Source organism: Chlamydotis macqueenii, chromosome 1, assembly GCF_036417535.1.
Source record: "Chlamydotis macqueenii isolate bChlMac1 chromosome 1, bChlMac1.mat, whole genome shotgun sequence".
Lineage (NCBI taxonomy): Eukaryota > Metazoa > Chordata > Aves > Otidiformes > Otididae > Chlamydotis > Chlamydotis macqueenii.
Window position 1 is genome coordinate 43,215,508 of NC_141556.1, and position 16,212 is coordinate 43,231,719.

At 43.3% G+C, this 16,212-nt stretch overlaps 1 protein-coding gene across 1 annotated transcript in view; it reads right to left on the bottom strand.

The window, feature by feature from the left end:
- PAWR (pro-apoptotic WT1 regulator) overlaps window positions 1-6,597 on the bottom strand; it is a 77,248-nt gene extending 70,651 nt beyond the window's left edge. The window contains exon 1 of the mRNA XM_086740046.1: window positions 5,937-6,597. Within this exon, the coding sequence (XP_086596172.1) occupies window positions 5,937-6,452 (516 nt within the window). The 5' untranslated portion in view covers window positions 6,453-6,597. The remainder of the gene's footprint in view (window positions 1-5,936) is intronic.
- Window positions 6,598-16,212: the final 9,615 nt, after the last annotated feature.

Consider the following 16,212-nt stretch of genomic DNA (forward strand, 5'->3'; position numbering starts at 1 on the left):
GGTTATTTGTTTTGGAAGGTTTTGTGGTTTGGGGTTTTTTTAGCTCAGTTCTTTTGAAAGTAACATATCTGGGAATACAGTACATTCAAAGCACAAACAGCCTGCTGGAAGCCTATAGTGCAAGCCTGGAGAAATTATAAAATAATTCACAAGGCCTCTGGTACTTTATGAATGACTACAGAAATTAATCCATTCATGGCTTCTATTCTCCTGTATCCTCAGATAAAGTTATATCTGTGGAACTCAGTGGACAAGGGCTGTATTTTTGGGGTTTTTTTTAATTATTATGAATTTGTGAAAGTAGTTCTCAAAAATAAAAAAATATTGCTATGAAGACATACATCACAAATAAATCACACACCCCACTCTAGGCAGAAGTCTCTCATTCTTCATTAAAAATGCCCTCCTCTCCCTTTTTTGAGGAAGCATTCTTCAGCCTACTGAATCTATAGTAGAAAAAATAAAAGTTAATCATAGACTAATTTACTTTTAGCTTTGGAAATTAAGAAAAAGAATCAGCACAGTTTCACCAGAAATAGTCAAAGTCAAGTCAAAATGGGGTGGTCTAAAATGCATAGGCTAGAATTCGTTCCCTCTAGAACAGAAACAAACACAAAAGTCTAATTTTACCTTACAGTTTATTCTGTGTTTCATCATTTATTCCAATCATCTCCTTTCTGATGTGTTCAATAAATGAGTGTCTCACTAATTAGTTTTGAATATTCAGGTTTGGGATTAATCAGGATCCTCAAAAGCATTAAGGTATTTTGAAGACATGACAATTCCAAATGTTGAGGTTTTAGAAGCAGCAGCTTTGCAGTGCTTCTCCATTTACCCTTTCATTTTTTCAACCTTCAGGGTTTACTCATTAAGTTATATTTCCTCCAGAGCTATGAATATTAGAACTTACTTTTGAAAAATCTATTACAAATACCTGGGATTGCTATTTAATCCCGTTACCTTCAGAAGACAGTCCAAATAAGTGTTAAAAGAGGTGAGATAGCAAACGTGGATTCAACTGGAGAATGAAGTCAAAGCACCAACTCATTATTCACCCTTCAGGATAGTTTCATTAAAACATTATGAAGTTTTAGGAGTTTACAATACTGATTAAATATTTAATAGTTAAATATAAAAATACCATTAGTTTTCCACAAAAAAAATTATTTATTTTAATATTGCTCTTCCAATGCATTAATAGCTTCATCTACCTGAGACAAAACGGCAGAGCAACACAACAAACTGACCTCTTGCCGTAAAATTTTAGAAGGGCCTGTTGTGATAAGACAAGGGGTAATGGTTTTAAACTACGAGGTAGATTTAGACTAGATATAAGGAAGAAATTTTTCTTTACAACCTAAATCAAATACTCTTCTTACTTGCTGTCAACTCAGCACTCAACAGAAGAGGAAATACTTTACTTACACTGCATTTATTTTCCACCTAGTAACTGTATCATTTCAGATGATTCACCCCAAAAACAGGCAAGTGAAGAAAACCAACCATACAATAATGTTTTCCAAATACACCCAACTATTAAAAGATCATTTTAAAAACCAACCTTCCCAAAATTGCACTTAGAGATAAATGCAAAGTCAAAAGAATTAGAGGGGAAATTAATGGCTTTGGATAATTTTCAATCATCATCCTTCCCACTCCAGTAGGAACGAAGTACATAAAAGAATCTGTACTTTCTAGTTGAATCCTGTGACACAGCAACTTTCTGTCAGTCTACACAACTCAGCACGCTGGACTACTCTAGTAGCAGGAACTCTTTCTTTCCCCACAGCAAGAGGTCATTGCTCTTTGCTTGTTTACAACGCTGTCATTCGGTATGATATCTATCAAGCACCATATATGCAGTGCCTTCTAAAGAGGCAGGCAGACTCCTTGTAGCAAGCCAACAGCATGGTTTCAAGAAGTCATACCCTTATTGCTGTCAAGAAGACAATAAGAGATGAATGCAGACTGGTTGAATGTCCTAAGCAGATTCCACATTTGAATCAATGCTACCTTTTACTCTATTAGTACCTCCAGTATTTCTCATTAACCGGTCAGGAGACTGTTGTGTCTCGAATCTGGCAGCTTCACGTGCTAAATACGCAGATCCAAATTCTTTACACCTTTTAAAATCATTCATCACCCTGTTATTAACAGAAGAACACTTCTGAATTTAGATGGCTTCCATCTGGTTAGGTGAAAATGTAAACTTCGTCTATAAGCATATTAAGTAAAACCCAGTAACTGTCCTTCCTAGATGGACCAAGATTTTTATTATATATACACCTTTTTTTGAAAAGTAGCCATGAAAACAGTTGTTATTCTGCTGGTTGGGGTTCAGAAAAGAAACTTGCCAACAGAGCTATGCCAGCAGAAGCCTCCAGTGTAAACAGTTATAAAAAAGTAAAGCTTTACTTTCACCAGTGCAGCTTGTTTTGCTTGGAGCACTACAGAAGAGTTACTAGAACAATACAAAACGTAACTCTCATCCTATACGTGGGTCCTCACAAAGGACTGTCAGTGTAGCATAATGGGAACCCCATGTGTTTCTTGGATGGATACTAGCACAGCTGTAGATGAGAGAAATGTTACAAGTAAACTTAACACTTGCATCAAGTCAATACCTACAAACTGAAAAATGCTTTCTGACATAGCTAAAAATAGTTACAAAGCTTAGTATTTAAAAAAGCAAACTTATGTAGTTATGTTTAGTAATTACATAGAATTTAGTTACCTTTCACAACCTGAAGAACTGTTACAAGGTAACAAAACTCAAATTCCACAGCACTTTATTTAGGGTGACATCAACTTTCCAGATTCAACAAGCTATCAAGAAATTACTTTACAACCATTGAAAAAGAAAAAAGCTGCAAGTATTTCAGAAATCGTTTCCAAAAACCACCATTACTTTGATAAGCGTTAGCACTGAGAAGATAAAACCCAGCCTTTACCTCTATCACAATGGCCTCTAAATACAAAGTGTCATCACTACTCCCAACCTCTGACGAGCTGTTTTCAGAGCTTCCCTGTGGTTTCTGTCCTCCACTGACTTCAATACAAAATACATTTAAGAAAGAACTTTTTAAGACCTAGCTCTGTTGCCTTCCTATTGAACAGCAGGGAAATTAATCATTAATGAATAACGATCCGCTAACATTTTTCATGCCTATTTCAAGATAGCTGAGACAACACAAACTTTTACTTTCCTTATTCTACCACCTTCCATATCATGAAGTATGCACTGCAACTGAAATTAGATACTAATACTTTGAGGTAAAAACTTGTATTCTGTTTTGGACAGAGAAGCTTCTAGGCACTATGTATCTTCTGTGAGTGCATTTTATCAACAGCTATCAGTTTTAATTTCAGAGTACCAGAATCTTCTCTTACCATCATTCCTCACCACACTGGCATGCTGCTTATAAAAGGAAGATGTCTAGCATAAAGTGGCAACTCCATTCTAAAGACTATTTTCTTGACAAGTAAGACAATAAAACACCCGGTAAAGGTCTGAAAGAACATCTCCTGAAAAGTAATTTTAAAACATACACCACTCAGAGCTACAAGTGGTAAGTGGTTAAATTCAGCGTGTACTACTACCAAGTCATTACGTATATAGCACAGTAAAGCTACACATAGCATCTAATGAGAAAGACAGCAAAAAACTGATGTTACAGATTTTGAACTTGATTATTCCAACAAGTCATCATCTATATCGCAGCCTTCTTTTGTCCGAGAACTTCAACTGACTGTGTTCAATCAGCACTTTAAAATACTTTCTCATTAATAAATAGATATATGAAAGACAGTACAAGTGTATACTCTGCAAAACATTCATTGGTAAGTAGTTACTCACATTTGACACTGGACACAGTTTTTGAAGCTGTCTAGCATCAGGAATGATCTAGTGTTCCCTAGTTAAATAACTCTTAGGAATGCATGTAGTAATGATTAAAAACATTTAAGAAACGTGAAATACTGAAAAGAGATAGCTTTGCTTAAGTATATGCAAGTCAAAAATGCAACACTTACTACTAGCAAGATTCCCCAATAATACCTTGTACAACAGGTATCTATGTTTATTAAAATTTGACCCTGAAAACGTGATGGAATACTTAATCGCTAGTTATAGAAGTAATTAGTATAAAGATACAAGAAGTTTCTGAGAAGTGCCAGCATAGGTGTCAGGCAGTAAAGTTATTAGGCACTGAGGAATAGGGGAACAGGTGAGAACTTGCTTCTCAATGCCTAAATATGTTAACCTTAATAAATAAAGCACCCCTAACAATGCAGCAGAAACTACAGTAGCAGAGTCACACATAAGACTCTAATGGCTGCTGAGTAAGGAATGTGTTTTCCTGGAAAGCAAAGCATATTTTGAGTAATACTTAACCAAAACAAACAAACAAAACCCCCAACCACCACCAAACCTACCAAACTAGCAAACCCCAAACCACACCACCCAAAAACCACCAGAGGAAGATGAGTACAGAAAACTAGTTCAAAGAACTAAGACACTAGTCCCAAAGAGCGAATAGAAACCCACCACCCAAAACCAAAGAAACAAAAAAACAAAGATATTATGACTAGGGATGGGGTACACAGCAGAGGCCCCAAAAATACGATGTTGTGCAACACCTGCTGCAATGTGCAAAACCATTATTAACTGTGCTATGAATAGTTTACTTAGGAAATACAGATACAGCATTTTAGAAGTTCCTATAGAAGCACAGGGGACAGGTATTTAGGGGGTTTTGCATAAAACAACCAAACCACAGTCTAGGAAGCTTGCATGCTCTGAAGCCAGTGAATTAAATAACTTACTTGTATTCCTCACTTTCCAAAGAAGAATATTGAAGGCCTATGCCAAAACACTTCACCTCAAACTAAAAACTATGCAACTAATTAGTCTCAAAACCCACAATTATAAAGGTTTCTGCTGTTCCCAAAACTCATTCTTCATCTTCCGATACCTTCTCGCATGAAAGCGTCTGCTGTGAAAGTCCCCAGAACGACACAAAAAAACAAACAAAAAAAAAAAAAAAACGGTTAGAGACCTCAGGTATGGAGAACATTATTTCATCTTCTCCTGCTGCTTTACAAAGACCTTACTTTCTAGTGTTATTTTAATAATCTATATTGTTAACCAAAAGAACGACAAGTTTTTTATACAGTGATGGCAGCCATCAGTATTAGTGCAAAACTACAGACTAAAACCCAGCTTTGTTCAAAGGTTCCTGTGGCCTTTCTTATTAACTACAAAAAAGCAGCTAAAGACTTAGTTATCATTCTTTTGAATTCCTCTAGGAGAATTATAAATCAATGCCAGATTTTTATACTAGTAGCAAACCACAGAGGACAGTGGTGTTGGCTGACAAAAATATCTTCCTCTGCCTTCAAAAAAATGCTCTTTAAACCACATTTTTTCCAGCGCAGGAAATTCTTTTGGGTTCTAAACTAAATAATATTTACACCTGACCATCTATTCAGAGCCGACAAATAAGTTTTCTTTCATTACTATTGTTTTGACCGTACTTTCAACAGACACGTGCCTCGGTTTGATCTTCCAAAAAGCCCAATAGCTTGTTCTCTGCCAACAAGAAGATATTAAAAAAAATACATTCACAGGTCGTGACAGGTCTAATTTGTTTAGACTCAGTGGCACCTCGCCTCCTCGGATGCCACACTGTGGCGGCCACTGCGTATCCCTCCGACTGCCCGCGGGCCGTTACGCTTTTCCACGCGGTGCAGGGAGGAGGAAGCTCCTCCGCCACAGCCGGCCCACGGGAGAAGCCCGGGCACGGGCGAGAGGCGCGGAGGAGAACAGCACCGGCGTGCACGGCCGCTGCCGCTCCCCACCCGCACCGGGCGCTCCCCGGCTGCCCCCACTGACGGCTCCGGTGGGGCGGCGGCCGCCCCCCTCCCCGCGGGCTCACCTCGGCGGCCGGGATGTTCACCACACCTGTCGACCTCCTCTTCTCCCTCAGCTTCCTCTTCTCGATCTGCCCCTTCCCCTTCCTGGCGCTGGGGCCCGAACTCTTCCCCTTGGTGACCGGTTTCTCCTCGCCCTCCGGGGAGCCCGGCGCGGCGGCGGGAGGGGGCTTGACGGCAGGCTCAGACCCCCGGCTCCCGGCGAGGGGCGTCGAAGGCTCCTTGGCGGGGGCGGCCCGGCCCAAGGCGGCGCTGGGGAGGCTGAGGCAGGTGACGGCCCCGCCGGCGGGGGGCGCCGAGCGGTCGGGCGGGGGGGCCGGCCCACCGGGGGGCAGGTTGTTGTTGTTCAGCTCGGAGGATGAGGAGGCTGCCCCCGCCGGCCTGGCGTCCCCCCCGGCGGCCACCGCCCCACCCGGGAGTGGCGGTGCCTGCTTCGCCCTCATCTTCTCCCGCTTGGCTTTCCACTCCTCCAGAAAGTCCGTGGTGCTGCCCCCGGCGCTGCGGTAGCCGCCGGTCGCCATGTTCCTGGCGGGCTGGACGGCGAGAGCGTCCCACCAGCACCTCTGCCGCCGCCCGCCCTGAGGCGGCTCTGCTGCCGCCCGGAGAGGAGAGGTCCCGGCGGGGCGGGCGGGAGAGACGGGGGCGGGGAGAGAGACTCGGAGAAGCGCAAACACCCTGGAGAGAAACAAAAGGGGAGACGTGAACCGCCCCGCCGACTCCCCAGAAAGCCCCCGGGGGACGGGTCTCCCATCACCGCCCGCCCTCGCACTCCGAGCTCCCGCAGCTCACCCCGCGACTTCGGGGGCTCCCCCAACCCCTCAGCGCCGGGCCGCCCGCCGGTGCCCGCCTCCCTCGCCCCGACGCCCGCCCGCCGTGGCCACGACGACCCCCGGGGCCGGAGCGTGTGCCATCACCCCCGACGCCCGCTCGCTTGCCTGCTTGCCGGGGGACTGTGTTCCCGCGTGGGGCGGGGCGAAGGCGGCCAGCGCTCACCTCCCGCCCGGCGGGGCCGCGGCTCAGACGCTCCCCAGTGCCGGCGGGCACCAGGTGAGCGGCACCGCCTACCCGCCGTCCCGGAAGGAGCGGCGCGGCCCCAAGGTTTCCCGAGCTCCCCCTTCCCTCCTTCCCCTTCCCCCCACCCCCCATCACGGCACGGACAGAGACGAAGCCAGGGCGGAAACTGCCGAGATGGCCTCAACAATGGGGTGAGGGCGGGGAGACCCCGCCCGACCCGGTGCGTTACGACCTGACCCCGCCAGGTGCCGGTCCCCGACACCTCCCTGGGGAAGGGGACGTGGACCCCAGCGCTCTCGATGAGCGGCAACGCGGGCGAGAGAGGCGAAGCGGCCGCATGAAGAGCGGAACGGGACGGCCGCCAACCGTTACAGCGGCCGGTAAGGCGGGAGCGCGGCCTGAGGCGGGCCCGCCTCAGGCCGCGCTCCCGCCTTACCGGCCGCTGTAACGGTTGGCGGCTGCCCGAGCTCAGCCACACCTGCCCCGCACGTGCCGAAAAACCTCCGGTGAAGTGGGCTGAGGTACCCGCCGAGCAGGTGCCCGGGGGTCGGGCCTCGCCCCACCGGCTGCCGTCACTCAGCGGCAAAGCCATGTGCGAAGCCCGGCTCGGTTTCCTCAGGGAAAGGCCGGGTTGGGGATAGTAAGCGCCGGTTCGGCCTGAAAAGGTGGGAAGATGCAGAATCCGTTAAACGGTTTGCGTAGGAGATGAAATGGCTAAACCTGCGCAGAAAGCTCAGCTTTTTTGTTTGTTTGTTTGTTTATTTTGCTGAATTCACTGTGCCTTAATAGCACCCTGAAGACTGAGCATGGTATTTTTGGAAGTCACTGCTTTCAAGAAGTTTTTGGCTCGCTCAGTCCTGCTTTTAAGGGGTATGTTGAGGGAAATGAAGGGGTATATTGGTGCTACCTTTCCAGCAGGCTTAGGACAAGATACAAGCTTACATCAGAGGCAGAGGAAATCCATCTAGCCTGGGTTTACACAGCCTGGAGCACTTTCTCACCTTCTCATCACTGTTTTTCCCCTTTCAGATTCATCCTGATTAATAAAATTAGGAGTTCAGCATATAAACTTGGCAAAAGTTTTTGGTTTCTTTTTACAGAACAAAAAATACAGATGATACAGATAGAAAGTACCTAGCAAAGTGAGGCCCCAAATACCTGGCACTAGGCTCTCTGCACCCTACAGTACAAATAACAGGCTTAGTCCATGCTTAGTCCGCTTTCACCTTAGGTGTGTCTCTACCCTGTTCTCTTCCACAGCAGTGGGCAGCATCTCACCCTGCCAACCTTCTCTGCTCTTCTGGTGATCATTCATTTACTTGGACTTTTCTTTTAACTCACATCTGATTTCTGCTCCAATGTGGGTTTAGGCATTTTTTGTGTGTGTGTGTGTGTGTGCAGTGGTTGGTTTTAAGGGTGTTTAAATGTTTTTATATATGGAAGTTAAGGTATCAGGATCCTCAGTGTAGGTGAAACCTCTTATCTTTCAGGCTAAGGGAAAATCCCCAAACAAAACAGGCTCGTTGTTCTGCGTTATGCTGGAAAGCTGTAAATAGGCAGAAAAGTAGATGGTGAGAATAGTTCTCTACTAGCTCTACTTTTTAATACTAAGCAATACAAAATTAGTAAAGTTGGTCATATTTCTATTTGCAGATCAAGCGCTTGACAAAAAGTTGACCTAACAAAAGCTTTGGACTAAGCACTCTCCTGAAAAAAAACATTCTTACCTGCAGGCTTAACTGTAGAGTTGTTAAGTTAGAAAACTACTTAACTGTGTTTTTGGAAAACACAATTTAGAAAAAAAAAGATCCTTCATGTGAGTTCTTGTCTGTCTTTCCCATTCTGTCATTTTTTTCCTTTTATACAATTAAGAGTTTTTCTTGAGAGGATAATGTAGCTGTGACAATACCAGTATTTCACCCCTCACTATTGCACCCCATGAGCAGCACAGCTAGCCAAAAATGAGTAAAAAGAGTCAGATTAGAAAGTGATTACTTACAGTGTGTTGTGTGTATGGAGAAATGCAGCAATATATTTTAGTTCTTAGAACGCTCTTAGTTCCCCGTTACCCCAGGTCTCCCCACTGCTGCCTGGGCCCCTCTCTCTGTGGCAGTCCTTAGCAGCTGGCAAGGCTTAGACCAGCTCGCTCCGCTTCACATCTTAATCTGCCCACCTTTCCTAGGTGTAGGAGGTGCCGTTGCCAGGCTTTAGCTGCTGCTACCATTGCTGTTGGATGCTTGTTGGTTTTTTTTCTCTAATCTTCTATAAAAAAAAACATCGTGGGGGTTTTTTTTTAGTACCAAAAAGGCTTTGTGTTCCTTACAGTCTGTTACATATTAACAGAAGTTACGTTGTGGTGAGTGAGGTTGGGTTTAAGTGCCCAATACAAAAATGCTGACTGTCAGATGTTTGCATCTCAATAAGGTTGTCTGTGCTGGAAAGCTTTCAGGGATAAAGTCCCAAATAGTTTAAGTATCACGCTGCATGTTTTTCTCTGCCACAACGGAGAACAGCTTAATAGCTTGCAAACATTTTTAGAACAGCACTTTTTTCTTTTCCTACCCAAAAAATCTTCAGGATATGCTTAAGGCCTAGAAATACAATTCATTTTATTAGCTGCATTTCAAGCTGGCATAGTGACAGGGGTCCCTAACCCTTGAGATAATGCTTTTTATATATTCATTATTATGGAATGAGACTCTCCCCTAGCGGTAAAATTACCACCGGGATTGGGTAGGATGATCTTGATCTCTTTTGCCAGGCAAAAAACAGACACTTCATTTTTCAATTGAGAATAAAAACCATCACTGATTCTTAAAATCTTGAGGAAATTAAGTGCCTTTTGGTGTTGGGCACTTCAAAGCTGGTTCCTTTGTAAAGAGTTACACGCTGTTTAAGATTTTTGTAATTTCTTCTAGAGATTCAACCAAATTATCCAACCTTACTAAGGTTCTGTACAAGTTTATCCGAGCCATAATATTTTCTGAAGTGGCAGTTTTCAAGGACTAGAAAATAAAATATTGGACACAATAACATACTATTGGCTGAGGAAATTAAGGACAGCATCCAAATTCCTGCCTAATGTCTGTTCGCTTGTTACCATCATGCTCTGAGCTTAGCGAATATTTGTTATACCCACTGATGCCGGTATGCTCTCCACTAAAACATTCCCTCCCTCTCATCTTCTTCAGCATCTCTGGAAGCTCTCCCCAACGCCTCTGATGAGATTACTGTATTTGCCTGCCTGTCTCAAACACACATACTCTTCCTTCCTCTCCAGACTTCACCCCACCTCTGCCTGTCTTACCTGAACTTCCATGAAACTCTTTCGCTTGGTGCATCTCCTATCTACTGCTTCCCGTATCTGATTCCCTTTGAAATCCATTCAATCAGCTTTCTTCATGTTTCTTCTCCCAATACAAACTTTTTCGGTCACATTCTTCTTCTACCTGCTTTATCACTCATGCTTTGTTAAACTAGGTTTATTAAGCTCGCTCCAGTGCTTCCCATTAAATCTTCCCTCTCTGCTGCTTTAAATTTCATCTGCTGGGTAATCCTCACACCCACTACTGTACCCCAGCTAACCTATCTACCTACTTATTCCTGCACTACCCTTCCGTAAATGCCGTTGCTTAAAATTGCTATGACTTGGTGAAATCTTACTGCCATCTTTTCATAGAAATATCTATTCCTCTTTTTATCCATAAAATTTCAAAAACCTCTCTTCAAACCTTTCACATTAAATCTCTTACTGTAACTTCCCTCCTACCTTCCTGTAAAATCTTCACTTATGCTCCATGACATTTCTAATGTCAAGTCTCCCCCTAAAAGTAAAACAATCCTCAAACATAGCACTGCTGTCCCTCTTGACTCTTCCTTTCAACCTTTTCTTGCTCATGCTTCCCAAGCCAATGCTCTGCTCTCCTGCAGCAATACTTCTCAGACACTCATGCTGCCTTAGACCACATGCCTAGGATGAGACAAAACCTAGTGAAACACACTTTGCAAGTGTCTTCCTCCATGCACTCTTTTGTTCTTCCCAGTTATATTGGCAACAGAACTATTAATATCTCTGTCAGAGACGGTCAAAAGAGTTTAAAAAATTAGGTGGTGCTCTGTAGTCTTCACCATTGGCCTCTTTCCCATGACTTCAGAAGACGCATTTGTAGCAGATCCCAGTGCAGGCAGAAGCTGTGAAGGGTAATGTGGAGATGCTGGGAGTCTCATTTCTGGAGAGTGAAGTGATTGCATATTTTTTCTCTAACCAACTTCCTTTTTTTTTAAGTATCTAGAGGGAGTTTTTATTTCTGTTTACAGCTGTACTGTTTGCTTTTCAAATTCTCTCTTAATCTTTGGTTTATCTCATCTTACCTACCAAATTCTGTTATCACTTGGTCCTGGTTGTTTTTGCGTTTTTGTCTAAATGCAGATAAACTGCTATCCCTTGCAGTTTAATACCACTTTCTGCTACTTCTGAGCTGTGCATGCTATCTAAATCTGAGAGGCTTAGCCTATCATCATGGATTTTTATTTCCTCAACTTTTCTTCCAGAAATTAATTAAATTATTCTTTTTTTTCCCCCTCACTGGAGCTTGATTTCACAGTGCTAACCTTCTGGCAAGGTTTTCCTCTGTAAGGTTCTAACAATTAATTTTTGTTCTAGTCGCTGTAGTCAGTGGTTTAACTGGATTACTTTCCTATGACTTGTGCCTGGAAACTCATACAAATCTGACAATCCCACTTTTACTGAAATGCCAATTTTATCCTATTTGCTGGGCTACTGAATTGGATGCTTAAAACTTTTTTTTTTCAAGTGCTAGGGCCTGTTTCGAAATCTTGCGTGTAAATACAACAGAGGAGATATCAGCATTTAAGATCAATCCTAGAGTCCATCTTCTAGTTTGGTTTCTGTGTGTGTTTTACCATTCCTGAACTCTGCTGTCATTTGACCAAAAATAACTACATAGTTTCTTTGAACTAGTTTGGTTTGACAGACAAACTAGTATTGTTTCTTGCAGCAAAGTTCACTTATCTAGCTGATGGACAAGTGCAGTGTGAAAAGGAAAAAACCAAACTTACAGAAAGAAGTTTGCTTGATTTTTCAATTATTTCATCTTCTAGAATGAGAAATTAACGCAGACTTTGCCATCTGTCTGCAGCTGGCAGTTGTTGGATAAGAATGACGGTGGAAATGTCATAAGAATGACAGTAAGAAATTCAGTATCTGTGCAGATGACTTCAGAGGTGTGATGAGAACATTTTCTGCCACAATTCACAATCTGACTCTGTAAGGTGGTCTGTTGCTGCGTCTCGTGTTCTGCACCGTATGGGGGTATAGACTGATGACTCAGCTTATCTTACTACTCCTTGCTATTTGTGGTTAAGTTCAGTCAGCATAGCTTTGAAAAAGTTTATCAAGCAACCATGCTATCTTTTTCTGCCCAAATAGGTACTCTCTAGGGCCAGATTTGAACTGTGAACTGGGTCAGTATGCCCTAGAGCAACCTGTTGAGGAGTAGGAATGAAAAAGAGACATGGAGTCAAAACATATAAGACGCAGAGAAAAAACAAGGCTGACAGGCCTCACTGTGCTTGGGAGAGAAGGGAGGAAGGGGTGTATGCTATAGGGCAGGCTATAAACATGCTTGAGGACCAGTTTGCAAAAGGCATGGAGGGAAATCCCCGATAGCAATTCAGTAGGGCCAGGATATGATCACAAGACAAAAGAAGCACTTGGAGGAGACAGTTTTTCCATTATGGCCCCCACTTTTGTGTTCACTGTGAAGGAACCTAGGGAGTATCTTGCAGTGGAGCTCTCCATTATGGAGGATCCATCAAAATCAAAGTATTGGAAAGAAACAGAACAAATTGACAAAGTGAAAAATAACAAATTGCCAAACTGAATGGCAGTAGTAAAATAGCAGAAAATTCAGTGTAGATAAATGTAAAGTGACTTTTGTTGGGGAAAATTTTCTAAGATGACAAGCTGTCTAGACATACTTGAGCAGTGCTGAGTCTGTCAAACTGAAATGCCCCTGCAGGATGCCCATGCTGCCTCACAGTAAGAATACTAGAGAGCGTAACGCAGAGGAATTGGATTTGTCCATACGCTGGCTCATTAGTCCAGCCTCCACACTGGGAATGTAAGATGTAAGCTAGCCTTGGGTGTTTTCTGTGGCATATCTTTCTGCCACGTTGTCCTCTAGACTCCTGAGTTCTTGGGGAAACCCTAAGTGGGCAGCTGGGCTGCCACCATCTTAGCTAGTGGGGGAGCTGCCAGGTTATCAAGCTGGTGTGCCATCTAAGATAGTATCCCTCACCTTGGTAATGGAGAACTGACTGTACCTATTCATAAGACAGAAATAACATTGTAGGTTTAACTTACCCTTAAGATAACCTTAAGTTATCTGAATAACACTACCTGTATTGCTTTTTATATTTATGATAACATTTCCAGAACCTACAGGCCTATTTGTTCTTCTTAAAGACAGCATCCTTTGGCCATACTTGCCTCTACACAGCTAACTCTCATTCCAGTTTAAAACATTGTTAAACAGGTTTTGGTTGACAGCAAAGACAATTAAGTATCTCCAAATGTACGCACACAAACGAACAATTAGAAACCAAATCCAGTGGTTACTGGCTCACTATCTGTCCATGTCTTCTTGGTACTGGTTACAATTCACAGCCCTTCAGGGCTTTTTTTTTTTAAAAAAAAAATTATCAGCCCTCTAGCTCTTAAGAATTATTTTGATTTATTGGAGGACCAATACAAAGTCAGTAAAAAAGAATTAGGTCTCTCAGTTCTCACCATGTACCTCTTGGTTAAACTGATGTACCTGCATCCTTTGGATCTAACCTCAGGCAGGTGACAAGCTGCACGCAGTAGAAAAGTGCAGTGGGCACAAAACTCTGCCCCAAAAGAATTGTAGTTAGGGCTGACGGATCTCCTCAGAGAGCTGACTAAGAAACTTGGCCTTCACTGAAATGCAGTAGATGATGCATGCAGAATTTAGTGTGATGGCTTTTTACAATGCTTTGTTTGAGCTATCTGTTCATTTGGCGATTATTTTCCTCCTGCACCGCAGTATTCCTAGGGCCTACTGTGTCTCATATGACGGACAATAACGAAGTTGTCTTGTAAAAGGAATCGGGCAGATACTTTAGGAATTTAGTACTGGTTATTAGTAGCAATCATCTGGAAGTGTCCAAAACAAACACGAAGAGCAATCAATCAATGGCTGTGACATATCAGTGAGTATAAACAGAGGAGGGGGAAGCACTTGGAAGAGTTCAGAGTCAGTGTGTATGAAAGCAAACAGACTACAAAGGGAGAAAGTAGCTTAAAGAACATTAAAAAGAAATATACTTCCTATTGCTAAAATTATGTTGATATTTTATATTACGAAACATACTTCAGTGATACATGGCCATGCTGTAAACATCCAGGATGAAAGCTTGGGACTGAATTTTTGTGTGAACAATTGGAACAAAATATATGTGCCTATATTTTAACGATGTTACGTAAACAAACATGGACAATGCTTAAAAAATAATTTTCTGGTTTGCTCATAATATACATATTTGCTGTTTCAAGGTGAAAACTGCCAAGATACTTAAGATGACAAGCTTTAAATACATATTAAAATGATGTTTTAAGTTTAAAAGTTACTTGAAAGAGGAGAAGCTGCATACTTTGCCCTTTGCGTACAAGTAAATCCACCGCCAATGCTCAGTTTATAGTATTTATTCCCAAATTAGGCATTAGGACCCAACAGGCATCGCCTTCTGTATTTGCTTTATTGTTGGGCACTCAAAAAAGGATGAAAGGAAACAAATTAAGAAATGGTGAATGCTGTTTGCCTGCAAACACCTTGATGGGTTGAAAACAAGGGAAGAAGTGCAAGACCTTTCCCTGCTTTCACCCTGAAATTATTTAGGGAGAAGGAGAAGAACAGGAAAGGGGCCTGTAAAAAAAAATAGTGCTGATTCCCACTGGATTATGTGGGAACAGGTAACTTGTAGAGTGCTTTGTTTATGGTAAACCCACTCCCTTGGATTACAGAGAAATGAGAGTAGGTGGGAACTAAATGGCTGGGTAGAGACATTCCTACTGAGTAAAGATTAGATTATCAGAGAAAAAAAAAAGATCCAGTGGTCAGGAGAAGATTAATGGGGTCTTTGAAGCCATTAGGGATGTGTGCTTCTGAGGAGCTCAGGATAAGGTGGCGCGAGGAAAGGGGGAGCAGGAGGTAGCAGAGGTGGAGGGAGAGCACGCAAAGTGTCGAGGCTGATGGAGTTGTGGGGAGAGGAATTGTGGACAGTAGAGAAATCAATAGCAGATACAACTGTGGAGCAATTAGCCCAGGAAGAAGTGACCAGTGATTAAGTCTGAAGGGGGAGTGAAACAGGAGAGAGAAGCAGCAAATGAGTAGAAAATGCAAGAAGCAAGCAGAAGGATGGGAGATGGTCTTAGGTGCAGAAATAGGCAGCAAGTGCCAGAAGGAGTGAATGGGAAGTCCTGGGAACTGAATGTCCAAGGAGGACCTTGGTGATGTGGGTGGCACACAGAGTGACTGAGAAGACTGACAGCTGAGATGAGCTGAAGATGGAGGAAAGCCTGTTCTCTCCAGCAGCTGTGGCATCAGTAAGCTTGTAGGGACTTGTTAGTAAAATATGAAGGGAGTTCTGACACTCAGTGTCTGCATGTAGCAATTCCAAGTGCCACTCCCCAGACACCGGCAAATTCAGACAGCGCTCAAGGTTCCGGGGGAAGTGGCTTCTGGGGTCTTTTGGTTATTGTGGCTGTCACCCTGAATAGCATGGAACGTAATTAAACCTCAAAGCCCTCTCTTGCACAGAAAATAATTATATATGGTGGCTTGGAAAAAGGGGCAGAACCCTATCCATACAGAGCTGAGGGGAAAAGGTTGAGGTGACTGGAGGATGTGAGTGCCTGTGGTGTGCTGCACAGGCTTTCAAGGCAATGAACAGGGAGGAGAGATTGAGGGGGGCAAAGAGAGGACTACAAGGGCCTCACAGCCTACAGAGTGCTCTGGCTACAGTCGAAGCGACACGCTGATATAGTCATTGTATTGAAAGGGGATCGACCAAGAAGGAGTTAACCAGCGTTTTGGCATTTCAGCCAAGTTCAGTGCTGCTATAAACTGCTGGCGTGACAACTCGGGATATGGAGGATTATTGTATTGCTCTTCCTCTTTCTTGGCTGTAGCAGAGCCATCCTGTGGTGCTTGGTGAGTGTCTGCT